This window comes from Onychostoma macrolepis, chromosome 18 (genome assembly GCF_012432095.1).
Source record: "Onychostoma macrolepis isolate SWU-2019 chromosome 18, ASM1243209v1, whole genome shotgun sequence".
NCBI classification, from domain to species: Eukaryota; Metazoa; Chordata; class Actinopteri; order Cypriniformes; family Cyprinidae; genus Onychostoma; species Onychostoma macrolepis.
In genome coordinates this window covers 31644955-31658588 of record NC_081172.1, presented here as the reverse complement: position 1 = coordinate 31658588, position 13634 = coordinate 31644955, and the positions used below count along the sequence as shown (strand labels likewise).

Sequence of the window (13634 nt, the reverse complement as noted above, 5' to 3'; positions counted from 1 at the left end):
AATGATGAAGACGCATGGTCTGAAGTGAAATTTAAAATCCTAAACGAGAAGAATTTGTTATTAAGGGATGTTGTTAAATGTTAGAGCAACGTCACAATAATATAGTTAATTTATTGTGCAGTTACTGGTTTATTTAGCATTTTTACATCTTCAAAAGTGACTCATCAGAAAGCTCAGGTTTGTTTTTTAGACTTATTGTACATAATGTAAAGCTGTTTTTGGACTGGTATCACACTAATGTATTATGAAGTTGAAAGATTGATTGTTTTGCCGATTAATCAGCAGTGATAAATGAATGCGAAGGGTAAAACTAGTCCATTTGTAACATTAAGGTTAATAACAGCTGTAGAAGTTTTGTCCATTGTAATTTAATACATTTTTAATTTTAAAATAACAAACCCCCTACTACACCAAAGCCAACCCTGAATCTACCCGATAGTGTTAATGATTGCAAAAGTGATATAAAAATGCATCTGCTGATGCAACCTTGCAAATGTAACTTTCTTTTGCGTGGGTTTGAGCTGTTTTGTTGAAGTGTAGTTTCACGAGATTCATACTGGAGCACTTCTCCTCACAAGTGCAACGTCGTATCGCATGAGCAAATGGTAGAAAACCCAGCCATATGAAGCTGTACATGTGACGCTAATGTTCTAATGTATCAGTTTTCAAATCCCACAACATGTTACATTTATTCTGGAGTGTCGAGCAAGGAATTTTAAATCGAAACCCTGTCCCTGTAAATCATACTTTGTGTGAAAAGGAATAAAAGTTGTCTGTGTTTTACTGCATCTAGTGTTCATTTTAACTGGAAACTGCAGCGGTTCATACGTATAGGTACGTTTTATGAGATATGCAGAAATGTAGTTATAGGCATGTATTTCCAATGAGTCTTCGTAGCCTATTGTCCAGTTTTGGTGAGCCGTGTGAATTATAGCTCGAGTTTCCTGACAGGACTGGCATCCGTTTCAATGTGTTTCTGCAGACCTCGGTTGTAATGAGTGCCTTTCTATCAGATCAAACCAGTCTGACCATTCTTCTCTGACCTCTGGCATCAATAAGGCATTTTTGCCCACAGAACTGCCATTAAGTGGATGTTTTCTCTTTTTTGGACCATTCTCTGAGATGGTTGTGCATTAAAAATCCCTGCAGATCAGCAGTTTCTGAAAAACTCAGACCAGCCTGTCTGACACCAACATCAATCAATGTCACTTAAATCACCTTTCTTACCCATTCGTATGATCGCTTTGACTTCAGCAGATTGTTTTGACCACATCTGCATGTCAAAATGCATTGAGGGCAAACTCCAGTGCTAGTCATGTGGTGAACCCGATTTCATTTGTCATTTGCCGCTCATATTTTTATTGAATGCTGTGTTTGATTGTAAAATGCAAATATAAGATCAGGTTTCTGTGTGGTTTGTTAAGTTACGCTTTGAGTTTTATTGATCATGTAAGAGTTGACTTCGATGAGTGCTTTTCCTCTCTGCTAATGGCATTGAAGACAGGTGGTTTACGGGTGTTTGCTGATGGATCCTGACCGCACGCTTGTAAATAGTATTAGTATCATTTCATCGGAATTATAAAATGTTTGTTGAGCTGCAGAGCTTGTGTATCTTCAGGCCTGTGAAATAGTTGATGTCCATTCCATGCATTGTTGTCCTGCATCACACGAGATAAACTTGAACTAAGGCAGCAGACGTGAATCTGAGAACACTGGCAAAAAAACAAGTAAAGTTTAATACATTTTTCTTTTGCACGTTTTTGCATTTTTAAAGTAAAATTTAAGTATGGAATTAAGTAAAATCTACTAAAATTAGCAAAGGAAATAAGTAAATTTAACGTGGCCAGTTAGATGAGTTTGATGAGTAATTAACTATTTTAAGTTTACTCTGCAATACTCATCAGTCACTTACTCAAACAATATAGCATTGAAACACAAACATGCTATCAAAGCATATGGTACACTTACAAACATGTCTACTCAATATAGTTATTACCCAAATGAATAAAGCGAGCTCAGTGCTTGGTACACAATAAACAATGATGGTAACAATCAGCGGACAGTGTTTGAGTATGTCACAAGACAGCAAGTTACTAAACCTGGCAACAAAAGCAACCATAAAACAGTGTAAATACAACTCGAAAACAGTGAGGAATGTAATCTTATTAATTATTCTTGCACCAGTAACTTTGATTATTTAGTCAAACAATCAATTCCAAGCAAAATCTACTTATAAGTTCAAACTTTAATTTCTACAAGCTTAAATTGAGTACTAATATAGAATTTACCCTTTCTTTTAAATTCTTGCCTGAACTAAATTATTTAATGTAGAAATTATATTTGTTTTTCTGTAGTAGGCTATTTACTTCACCACAAAATATTTTTTATCTGTGAAGGTTATAGCTATTTTTAAAGCATGTTTGTTTGTTTAATGTAATTCAAGTATTTTATTAATGCATTTAATTGTTTGTTATATCTAGTTAAGCAAAATAATAATAAACTAAGAAATATGGTAACAATATTACATATAATATTTTTTGGGTAGTTTTTAAGGCTTGATTTCTTTAATGGAATGTACCTGAATAAATCATGTGAAATTTCCTAAATTATTTAATCTACGACACAATGGCATTAATATTATTAGTGCAATGCGCTCATTTGTTTTAAGTTGATTTGCAAATGTCTGTGATTTTGAGTGAGGCCTGTTTGTATTTGACTTTGAGTTATCTTGTGCAATTAAAAGACTGTAGACAATTAAAAAAAAACTCGTAACTGCACAGCTGTTACATATCCAGCTATGTGCAAAGCATGCTGGGAACTAACAATCGTGGCCAAAATTAAAATTTTCAAAACGTTTGACATGCATTTCTCTGATAATAATTGCACACCTTAGAACATTCGTCTGTCAATCAGATTCAAGCATTCAACGGCCCCGTAGTATAATATAATAAAATATATTATAATATATATAATATACTATACTATAATGTAATATAATGTAACGTAATGTAATATAATATAATATAATATATGTGTCTTACAAAACATAACATTCAGAACAACAACCAAATGATAAATTAGAGGCTAGGCAGTTCTTAAATTATAATGATCTTTAACTACGTAGATAGTATAAATTATTTATTTGAGATGACGTGTTCGGTTTTATGGACTGTGATAATGGTTCTTTCTTTTCTTTATGCTTTCAGGGGAGTTTACAAACTTCAATGAGTCAGTTTTCCACTGAAATGCTGAAGTCACTGCAAAAGTGAGAACATCAGCAGTACACTGATTGAGTCATTATGCATTTAACCTTTAATACATCTTTGTGAATTTGATTTGATGCATGATTTCTCACAGAAAACAAGTCGATCAGTTGCATTGTTTAGGTTATTGGAGAGCATTGCACATTGTTGTGTGCTAATTCAGTAACCTTTTTTTTTTTTTGCCTGTTAAACTTTTAGTCTAAGAAATAACAGGAAACCAGTCTAGGGCGTGTGATCATGCATGAGCACGTGTGCATGTACTGTATCGCTCGGTCTGTGAGAGACATCGATTTAATCCAGAATCAGGCCAGATTAACTGTGTTACATTCATCCTTTCTTTAAGCTCTCTTCACTCCCTCTCCGACACTGACACAAAAACACACTCTTTAGGGTGAAAGTATCATATAAAAAGTGAGGAAGTGAAATATACACAACGGACAAGAAAAAACGCTTGCGAGGACTGTTTTCACTTTATCTTCCTGTGTGTCTTCTTTGGTTTTTCACCTTTTTCTTGTGGTGTCTTGTACAAACATGGGGTGTGAGGAGAGAGATGGTGAACGTGATGTGATGTTGTGTTTCCTCAGGAGAGCAATATGGGCGGTTCAGAAATCAGAGGGCAAAGGCATGAGTGAAGATGACCTTAAAAGCAGCCAAAAGTGAGTACACAAACACACATACTGTAAATAGTACAGGGGTATTTGGCCAGGACCGTTGAGATGCTTCACTTCATCTAGAACACTTTAAACAGCCTTTTTTTTTTTTTTTTTTTTGTGTAATCGCATATTAATTGATAGACTATGCAGCAAATATGTGATATGTTTAAATTATATTGTCAAAAAGAGATATAGACAAATAAATAAAAAAATGTACTACAGTAAAACAGCATTTAGGAGCACAGTTGAAGTCGAGTATGTGCCACAACATACTGTGTAAAAACAGGCATGAGAAAATCAATTATGGTCATTTATGACAAAATTTAGGAACATAGTGCAAGTCATGTCTGTTGTTGTTTTTATGGAACCTGTTGTATATGATTATACACTAATAATAATAATAATAATAATAATTATTAGTATCAAAATTGGATTATTAAAGAAATGTACTAGTTTAGTAGTAATACTATTGTACTGTAAAATAAAAATAATTTTATTTTAGAACAGTAAATTACAAAATTACAATACTATTATTTAATAATACTTATATTTATCTCATAATCAAAATGGCGGCAATACTGAATCATGACCTGCACACCGCCACGCTTCTCTCTGTAACACACATACTTATTATTATTACATTAATGGTTCAATTATGTAATGTAATATTATTATATTACTTTATAAAAAATAAATCAATAATAATGCACATTAGTCAAAAATTTAGAAGCACAGGTGACGTTCAGTTTTAGAGACTAATATTTATGTGCCGCAATATAATATATATGAGAAAACAACTAAATTTAGGGACATAGCGTTATTAATGCCTGTTGGAACCTATTCTATATGACTGTACAACAACAATTTTATTTTACAGTAGTAAAATCTTAAGTCTTAATGTCTTTGCTATACAAAACAAATAATAATAATATTGTTATATTAAATAGTAAAAATCAAATCATTAAAGAAATGCATTACTTTAGTAGTACTGTACTGTAAAATAAAAATTTTGGATTTAATAAAAAATATATTTTACAACACTTTTATTTAGTTGATATTTATGTTTATTTCTTTGCTTTCAATTATTAAACCATAGACCTTTTATTTTGGTGGGCACAGCGCTGGAAGACTTTAAGCTCCACATTTGTTGACAACAGATTTATGAACAATTTTCATTACTACATGCCAGCGCATCATCTTGCATTTTCATTGTATTCTATAAACAGCCCAAACTCACTGCAGGAGATAGAGTGAATGTGGAACAGCATTTACTGTGAACCGAGACGATGAAAAACACTGAATCATGAACTGCACATTTGTCCCTTTTAATATGGGTCAAAGACGAAAAAGTTTTCAAGCATCAGAACAAGAACAATTTAATACAGCTTCATTATGTTTTCTCCCTGTACATTAGAATGTGTCCTGTTTATTTTGTTTTATTATTAATATTATTATTATTATTTTTTTGATAACAAAAATAATGTCTGCAAAAAACCTTTACCCTGAGTTACAGGAGACATGCACTCACTAAAATGTCATTCAGTGTAACAATAGTTCATACACCAAAAAATCTTGTCATGCATATTTAGAACAAGAAGATGACATTAAAAGACTCTATTTAAGGTTCACAGCACAGCCGCCAAAAAACAAAAAAAACGAAAATAATTCATTGTCATTTTAAATCTTTACTAGTCTTTGCCGCTATCCTTCACACAACATTTTACTTATTTGTCGTCAGCAAAACCTTTTCAATAATTTAAAATATATAAAAAATTATGATGTATGTAAAATGTATTATATTATTACATTTTCCTTTGGATGCATTAATTAGTACAGGTCAGAATAAGTATTTTGTTTCGTTTTTGCATAAATATATCTGTTACACTGAATGATGATGGGACATTATTTAACCCATATTTTGACATTTTATTTTCACAAAGGTTATTGAAATATTAAAGTATGCTTTATTTGTATTTTATATGCTTTCTATGTATATGCATATCATGTATATTATGTATATTAAGTTGTAAAATATATATATATATATATATATTTAAATATATATATACCGAAGTCAATTATTCCGCTTATACTACGGTTGCCACACCTCAAGACATCGATCAGATGATATATTTCAAGGCATTCGTACTTAAATCGCTATTGTGAGTAGGATTATTTCTTCTGCATCTCATCCAGCGCCTCCATTGCTAATTCCAAAACATCATTTTAAACCTAGTAACGGAGGCTTGAGCCCAGTGTTGCCAGATTGGGCGGTTTTGAATTTCATTGTGCGGGTAAATATTGGTTTGGGCCGGGTGGACAAAATTTGGGCTGGTTTTTGGTCAGTTTGGCGGTTTTCAAAACATATCAATTGTATAGGCTAATTGGTTAACGAACAAGCCCAAGTGTGCATGTATAGCCTACTGCATGCATCCAGTCAGTCATCACAACGTTACTAAACACACACGCACAATATCTAGTGCTGATGTTGATGTCGTGGCCGCACTTTTAGCCAACCACTAGTTGATCAGCAGACAGACGTGATGATTCATGAGCGACGGGCTTTTAGCGTGATAACGGATCTGATTTTGAATGTATTTAAGTGGCCATAATGCCTATTTATAAGTTCGATGTTAAAGACTGGAAGTGTTTTAACTCTCAAAACGTGAGTTACACCTGTTGAGGGAGAGATGACATGAAGGCTATATCACTGCAACTCCGAAATCAGAGCACAGTTAAATTATTTAATCAAAATCTATTTACAGGTATATATACGATCCTGTCTTTTATCTTTTAAACGGTCCAGATTGGTATATCCTTTAAATATGCTGGACTTGTTAGTTTTGACTGTGCAAAGTTCTATATTATGTTCAATATGAACTTCACAAAAGACTTAGTTCTGTGTGAAATTATAGAGCGACATGAAAGGAAGAGCATTTTTTATTGTCGGATTATCATGCAGAATTACACATTTTTGACTGTCACGGTGTGTGCATGAAGGAGTGTGAAATACCTGTAATTACGTTGCTTATTCTGATCACTTATATTGGGCACTTCTTCGCATTTAAATTCTGACTGTTGACATTGAAAATGATGCATGTGTTTTTCGAGGGTATCTGTTAATTTCTTGATTGCCGTTTTGACGGTGTCTGCTTGCATATTTTAATTTGGTAGTTCTCTTTAATGTATTTTCCCCGAATTGATTCATGGGAAATTTATCTAGCATTATATTTATATTATTTTGTCGTCATTATTTCGTTATAAGGAGTTAAAAATGGCTCTTATCAATATATATATATATATATATATATATATACATACATACATATATAAACATACATTTCATAGCACAAATTGCTTTCACGCTCCACAGCTATTTTCTCAAGCACCATTAAATGAATGCACATGTGAGATTCACACTCTTATTCCACATGTCCATTTTCTCATGCAATGAAAAAAAAAAAAAAAAAACTTCCTCAAACGACAGCAAGGGCACCTTCAGATGAAACTTTAAAAAACAATAGAAGCCCAATAGAAACCATCACAGAAATTCTAATGGTTTCCATTAAAATACCATTATAAACCATTAGCTTTTTCCAGTAAAACCATTACAAAATTCCTTTTTGTAGTGTGTTTTGGGCATTTTTCCAATAGGCTTTAACATCCCACCAATAGAATCCATCACATACCAGTAGACACCATTATAGTTTCCATTAAAACCAATACAATTTCTATTGTGTTTTGGGCAGGGTTCTATTGTTTTTTTCAGCAGGGATTGGATATTTGTGAAAGAGATCCAGCAAACGCTCCAGTGTGTGTTTGTGTTAGTGCTCTGCGGAGAACCGCAGAAGTTTCTATTTAGAGTTGTGTTTTCGGGGCATTGAGCAATGTAGCCAATCACAGACATACCTGTTGATTTCTTGAACTTTCTGATCTTCCTTCGTGTTCAAGTTCAAGGTCAAGTCCAATTCATTCACCGCTCAAAACTCCAGATTTTTTTTCTTGAGTCATGAATCCTCTCAATACAACAAACTGTGTGCAGTAGGGATGTGCATCTCATGACTCAGGCCGATACGATAACGCGTCTCGATGCATAGCCAACAATAAGATACATTAAAGATGCATATGAATCAGGTACCGATGCGATACGATTCACCCCTGTTACGATGCAGTGTGATCTGATTTCGATTCGATTCGATTCAACACAATGCAATTTGATGCAATGGAGAAAATATGATCACTTTTAATGCCTCGAGGCCTGTTTCTTAAAACAAGTTAACCAAATAAACCAGGCTTATTTCATTTAGTCAGACTCATTGTCAAATGATTTGGTTTCATAAAGCAATTTTAACATAGGCCTAGATCAAGCTTAGAGTCACTGTGCAGGCTAACTGTCGGGCTAAACTCAGTTCCTCTAACACTGACCAATAGGAACACAATGATATTACCACTGACTCTCTCACATGCCATACTTTTTTTTTTTTTTACAGTGTCTAGCCATGCAGCCTTTCTCTCTGGTTTTACGACAGCTGTACCTTTTATAGTTAGCAGAACATTAGAACATTACAATCTAAAATTGCTCTTTAAAGCATTAAAATAACTAAATTTAAAAGTTAAAATCACTGAATTAAAAATGAAAATAAATAATAAAGAAAATGACTAGATTTTAAATGCTATAAGAAATACATTTGTTTTACAATAGTTTACATTTGATTTACTACAATAGTCCCTTTACAGTTACTGCTATCATAAAAAATACACATATATGTAGGTTTAAGATTCTACATATATCTTTTTATGCCGATTCACCGAGCGAATCTTCCCATCCCTAGTGTGCAGACACTATGTCAAGAGCTTTATTGACTATATTATAACAGAACATGTAATCGAGATTACATGAAGTAATGTGGAGTTCATTTTCAAAATTGCAGTGATTGACATAGAGTTAACCGTAGCAATGGACGGGAGAAACTAATATGTAATCATGTGAGCAATAGAAAATATCTAATCTGATTATGAGTAAAGTGTAATATAATCTAATTACAAGTACTTAATTTTTGGAATCTGATTCTACATAATTAGGATTACATGTAATCAGTTACAACACAGCACTGCTCACATATTACATCTGCATTTTCTACAAGTTGACATAACTTAAAAAAATTGAGGAAACCCATTGCCTTAAAATTATTAAGTAAATAATAATTTAAAAAAAATAATTTAAGTGAATTGTCAACTTTCTTTTACTATTATTCTATTACTATTAATCAATGGCACTGCAAATATGCAAATAAGAACATTAACCTGAGATGATTTGAAACGTCAGATTACAAATACCCAGGATTAATTGTTAACCCCGGGTAAATTATGAGCAATGTGAAAGTGAAGTTATGAGCAATGTGAAAGTGAAGTTATGAGCAATGTGAAAGTGAAGATAACCCAGGATTTCCTTTATAGCTGGTTGGCAGCCCAGTTCCAGTTTGATCAATCTCACAATATGTGAGACAAAAGCAGTCACAAGTAGCGCAGGTGTATTTGTAGCAATAGCCAACAATACATCGTATGGGTCAAAATTATCCATTTTTCTTTTATGCCAAAAATCATTAGGATATTAAGTAAAGATCATGTTCCATGAAGATAGTTAGTAAATATATCAAAACTTAATTTTTGATTAGCAATATGCCATTGCTAAGAACTTCATTTGGACAACTTTAAAAGCGATTTTTTTTTTCAATATTTTAATTTTTTTGCACCCTCAGATTCCAGATTTTCAAATAGTTGTATCTCAGCCAAATATTGTCGATCCTAACAAACCATACATCAATGGAAAGCTTATTTATTCAAATCTTTCAAATTTCATAAAATTGACCCTTATGACTGGTTTTGAGGTCCAGGGTCACATATATGTATTTTAATCAATAAAAGCTGTCTTTCTATTTCTTGTTCTCTTTCAGCATGGTTTTTAAGACTCCTCCCGGTTGTGTTCTTCTTCATCTGTTACTATTGCTCCCAGTTCTACTTTGAGAGGTTAGTGCCGTCACCTGCTCTACATGGTATCAAATACATTATGTTTTCATTGGTTATTACTGTTTTTGTACTTCTCAGGCTGAGACATGCAAAAGCTTTCAAGGTGTACTTATGGTAACTACTGATTTGTTCTTTTCTTTAAGCTATGGAGGCAGCGGAAAGGCCCCTCAGCCCACTGTTTCTCTATGTCACAACTATCGCTTGCAGAGGAAGTGGGAGAGTCTTAAATTAAAGTATGTGACCTCATATTCACACTGAGAACCTGTTTTGGGGAAACTGTAGTTTACCGAGCTTGAAAATTGGAAATTAAGATTCTGTCATCATTTACTCACTCTCATGTCGTTCCAAACATGTATGACTTTCTTTTTTTGTTTCTGTTGAACATAGAATAAGATGAAATGCTTTTTTTTTTTTTTTTTTTCCTTTAATCACACAGTGGAAGTGGGTAGTAACCAAACCTTTTTGGTTACCAACATTTTTCAAAACGACATGAAAATGAGCAAGTTTTTATTTTTTTGCAAGCACAGCAGTATCTGATGCAAAAACATTGAGTTTAATAGCATTAACACGTGTAAGCTTGTCAGCCTTTTTTTTTTTTTTTTTAAATGATTTCCTCAATCTGAATGGTTCAAAACTTGATGACTTATATTTAGAAATGCAATCTAAACAAACAAACAAACAAAAAGACTGACTTCATTCAGTAAATATAAATGGTTATAAAAAAAGCCAAACCTTGACAGTTCCCAGTCAAAATTCCTATGGATCGACCATAATAAATGAACTGGAAAATGTATTTATTTAAAATATGTTTTGAATAAAATCTATATACCAGATGCAAAGTTGAACGAACACACACAAAAATGAAGGGACAAGGCTATAAAAAATCCTGAGTGCAAATCATTAAAAAGGTTACACACACACACACATCATATCATTGTTCTTTTCCACCTGAAGGCAGCAGTCTGCCACAAATACATGATACATTTCCATCCAAGTGTACATTTTTACAGTAGAAAGGTTTGCATATTTGCATTTACAAATGATGGTGAATTAGAGGAATTTACACATAAACAAACAAACAAAAGAAGTACATCATTTTATTGTTTCCACTTTTCTGATCTGATTTAAAATTTTGTTAGTTACATTCTTATTGTTACGTTACAGTAAGTTACATTCCTACAGTCCTGTCCTGGTGAAAAGTGACACGAATGGCCAAAGTGTGACCTTTTTTTGCAAAGCTTTGGAGGGTTAAATAGCATTTGAATGGAATTATTACAAATCGACATGCCACCTCTTGCGGATTGGCATCTGTGTGTTCTGTATTGTAGTGTTCTCCGTGTTATTGGTTTACACAGCTGGCCGCTCCCCATCTGAGCATGAAGAGTCTGTCTCCCCATTCTCCATCTGGAGTTTCACCTTTTGCATGTATTTGTTTGTTGATTCGCCTGCTATCTGATTTGATCAGATTTAGGAAGACTAACCTTTTAGTATCAAAACAAAAATCATAGTGTTTCAGTTCAGTGTTGAAACAAAGGAGCATTCAATGGCAAAACTTCAGCTTGCTCAAAAGACAAATCTGTCCACATTAATTCAGCATCGGGACCCACGTTACATTAAAGCAATATTTCACTCAGCAACATCTTGTGAAGCAAAAATCTGTGCATTTTTCAAAAATGACCAGCCTACAAAAAAAAAAAACTGCTTATATTTCTTGCTTTATAATTTCTTGTTATGCTATTTTATTACCAAATATTGGATTAGATATTTTTATCAACTTGTTTTATTTCAAATAGCAGATAGTTTTGTTGGTTTTGGAGCTGATTGATCACAGGCTTCATTAATAGCTTATGGACCTCGGTTTTTGAGTCAACATTGGCAAACTAATCCACAAATAATGCTTTTTTTTCACTCAAAAACTGAGCTCAGATCAATTTCCAAAAGGTTTGAGTTGTTAACACAGTTGGTCAACAGTCTGGGGAAATGTATTCAACGATGTATTCAAAATTGTTTACTCTGTCACAGAATACAGCCACAAAAATGGGTGAAAATAGACAGCTTTTTTCCGAACAGCAGCTCTTAAAAGCATCAGGATTTCTCTTCCAGCTGGTGTAGCCAGAGAATAACAGGGCACTTAATGAAAAAGGACACTCCTCTCGCTCTTGGGCAGTGGTTGCGTGTTAAAGCCTGGCAGCACTGTAAAAGCAACACATCCACGTGTGATGATTCTGGCTGTGCTGTTATGACAGACTAGCTTGCTTAACCCTAACATGTCAGTCTCAAGCTTTTGAGCATTACACAAAAACAACACAGCCAAACTAGTGCCCTGTGTAATGTATATCTGTGTTGTTTGTAAACTGACATGTAGTCATCACTGGAGAATGCTGTCATTACATTGTTTTCACAATGAAACTTCACAATGTAACAATTATGTATTGTATGTGTGTGTGTGTGTACTTGTTTATGGTACATTGTGGAGACCAAATGTCCCCACAAGGGTAGTAAAACCTGAAATTTTTGACATTTTCCCCCACGAGGACCAAAAAAAAAAAAAGTAAATGATGTTTATCTGAATGCAAACTAGTAAATATGTTTTCTGTAAGGGGTAGGTTTAGGGTTAGGGTTGGGTTAAGGGATAAAAAATATCGTTTGGTCACACGTGTGTGTGTGTATGTGTATATATATTGTTCCAAAATATCTGTTTTGGAGGCTGTGTTAATTATTTTATATAATTTATTTATTTATTTATTAATTATTTTTTATAATAATTTTTATAATTGATTTAAATTTAAGATTAAAAGTCTGTCATTAAGTCAATTAAATCTATATACAAAAAAAGTAAATGTCTAAAATGAATTTGAGTAGTTTGAGGAGTAGTTTGTATTTGAGTCTGTCTTTTGTTTCATCGACACAGCATGAGCCGAAAGACTGAGCTCTTTCTGAAGCTGCAGGATTTCTTCTGGCGGGAACATCTGTCGGCTGAAGCTCTGCCCTATGGTATTAAAGGCAGCGGTATGTACAGCTTCTGTTGCTCCGCTCTCTTATAATCTTACCTTTAATACAATGGTTAAATCTACAGCAAAGTCATTAAGCTAATGCTTATGTTAAATCTGGCTTGAGTACATGATCTCATAAATCTCGTTGCTGGAACTTCACATGCCCCCGAAACCTTTCAGTCAACATATATAAAGAAGTTAGTCTGTTCTGTACACCACATGCTTTTGCTGCATGGTGCTCATCGTTCTGCATGCAGTCCATTCATGATACATTCATAATGGTGCACTTTGTTCTAATACTTTCTTCTTTGTCTCTGCAGAGCCCCTGCTTCTGAAGGTCTTGGCAGTGACTTCCAGCTACACAATGCCAGCAAACATTGAGAGGTGAAGTAGGGCCGAGCTGCTTTCACAAGTATCTAAACTCTGAACTCAAGCTCCCGTAAGCTTGAAGAAACCCATTCCTCAGATTCGGTCTTTTGCTTCAGTTGCGGTGTGGCGTGAATTACTGCACGCATTGCAAATTAATTACAGTAATGCTCTTGCTCCTGATCAAAATTATCTTATTTAAAGGGTTAATCCAACCCAAAATGAAAATTTTGACATTAATCACTTACCCCCATGTTGTTCCAAACCCGTAAAAGCTACGTTCGTCTTCGGAACACAGTTTAAGATATTTTGGATGAAAACCGGGAGGTTTG

At 33.7% G+C, this 13634-nt stretch overlaps 1 protein-coding gene across 12 annotated transcripts in view; it reads left to right on the top strand.

Moving 5' to 3' along the window:
• The window catches only part of st3gal4 (ST3 beta-galactoside alpha-2,3-sialyltransferase 4), a 50015-nt gene that overhangs the window by 25571 nt on the left and 10810 nt on the right, over positions 1–13634 (top strand). For 11 of the 12 annotated variants that reach the window (XM_058750774.1, XM_058750773.1, XM_058750779.1 and 8 more), the window contains exons 2-6: positions 3848–3919; positions 9871–9943; positions 10087–10176; positions 12855–12952; positions 13257–13320. In XM_058750774.1, coding sequence (XP_058606757.1) covers positions 3898–3919; positions 9871–9943; positions 10087–10176; positions 12855–12952; positions 13257–13320 — 347 coding nt within the window. In that variant the 5' untranslated portion in view covers positions 3848–3897. Of the gene's footprint in view, positions 1–3245; positions 3266–3847; positions 3920–9870; positions 9944–10086; positions 10177–12854; positions 12953–13256; positions 13321–13634 lie in introns of those variants that run through there. The other variant, XM_058750775.1, reaches the window with a different exon arrangement.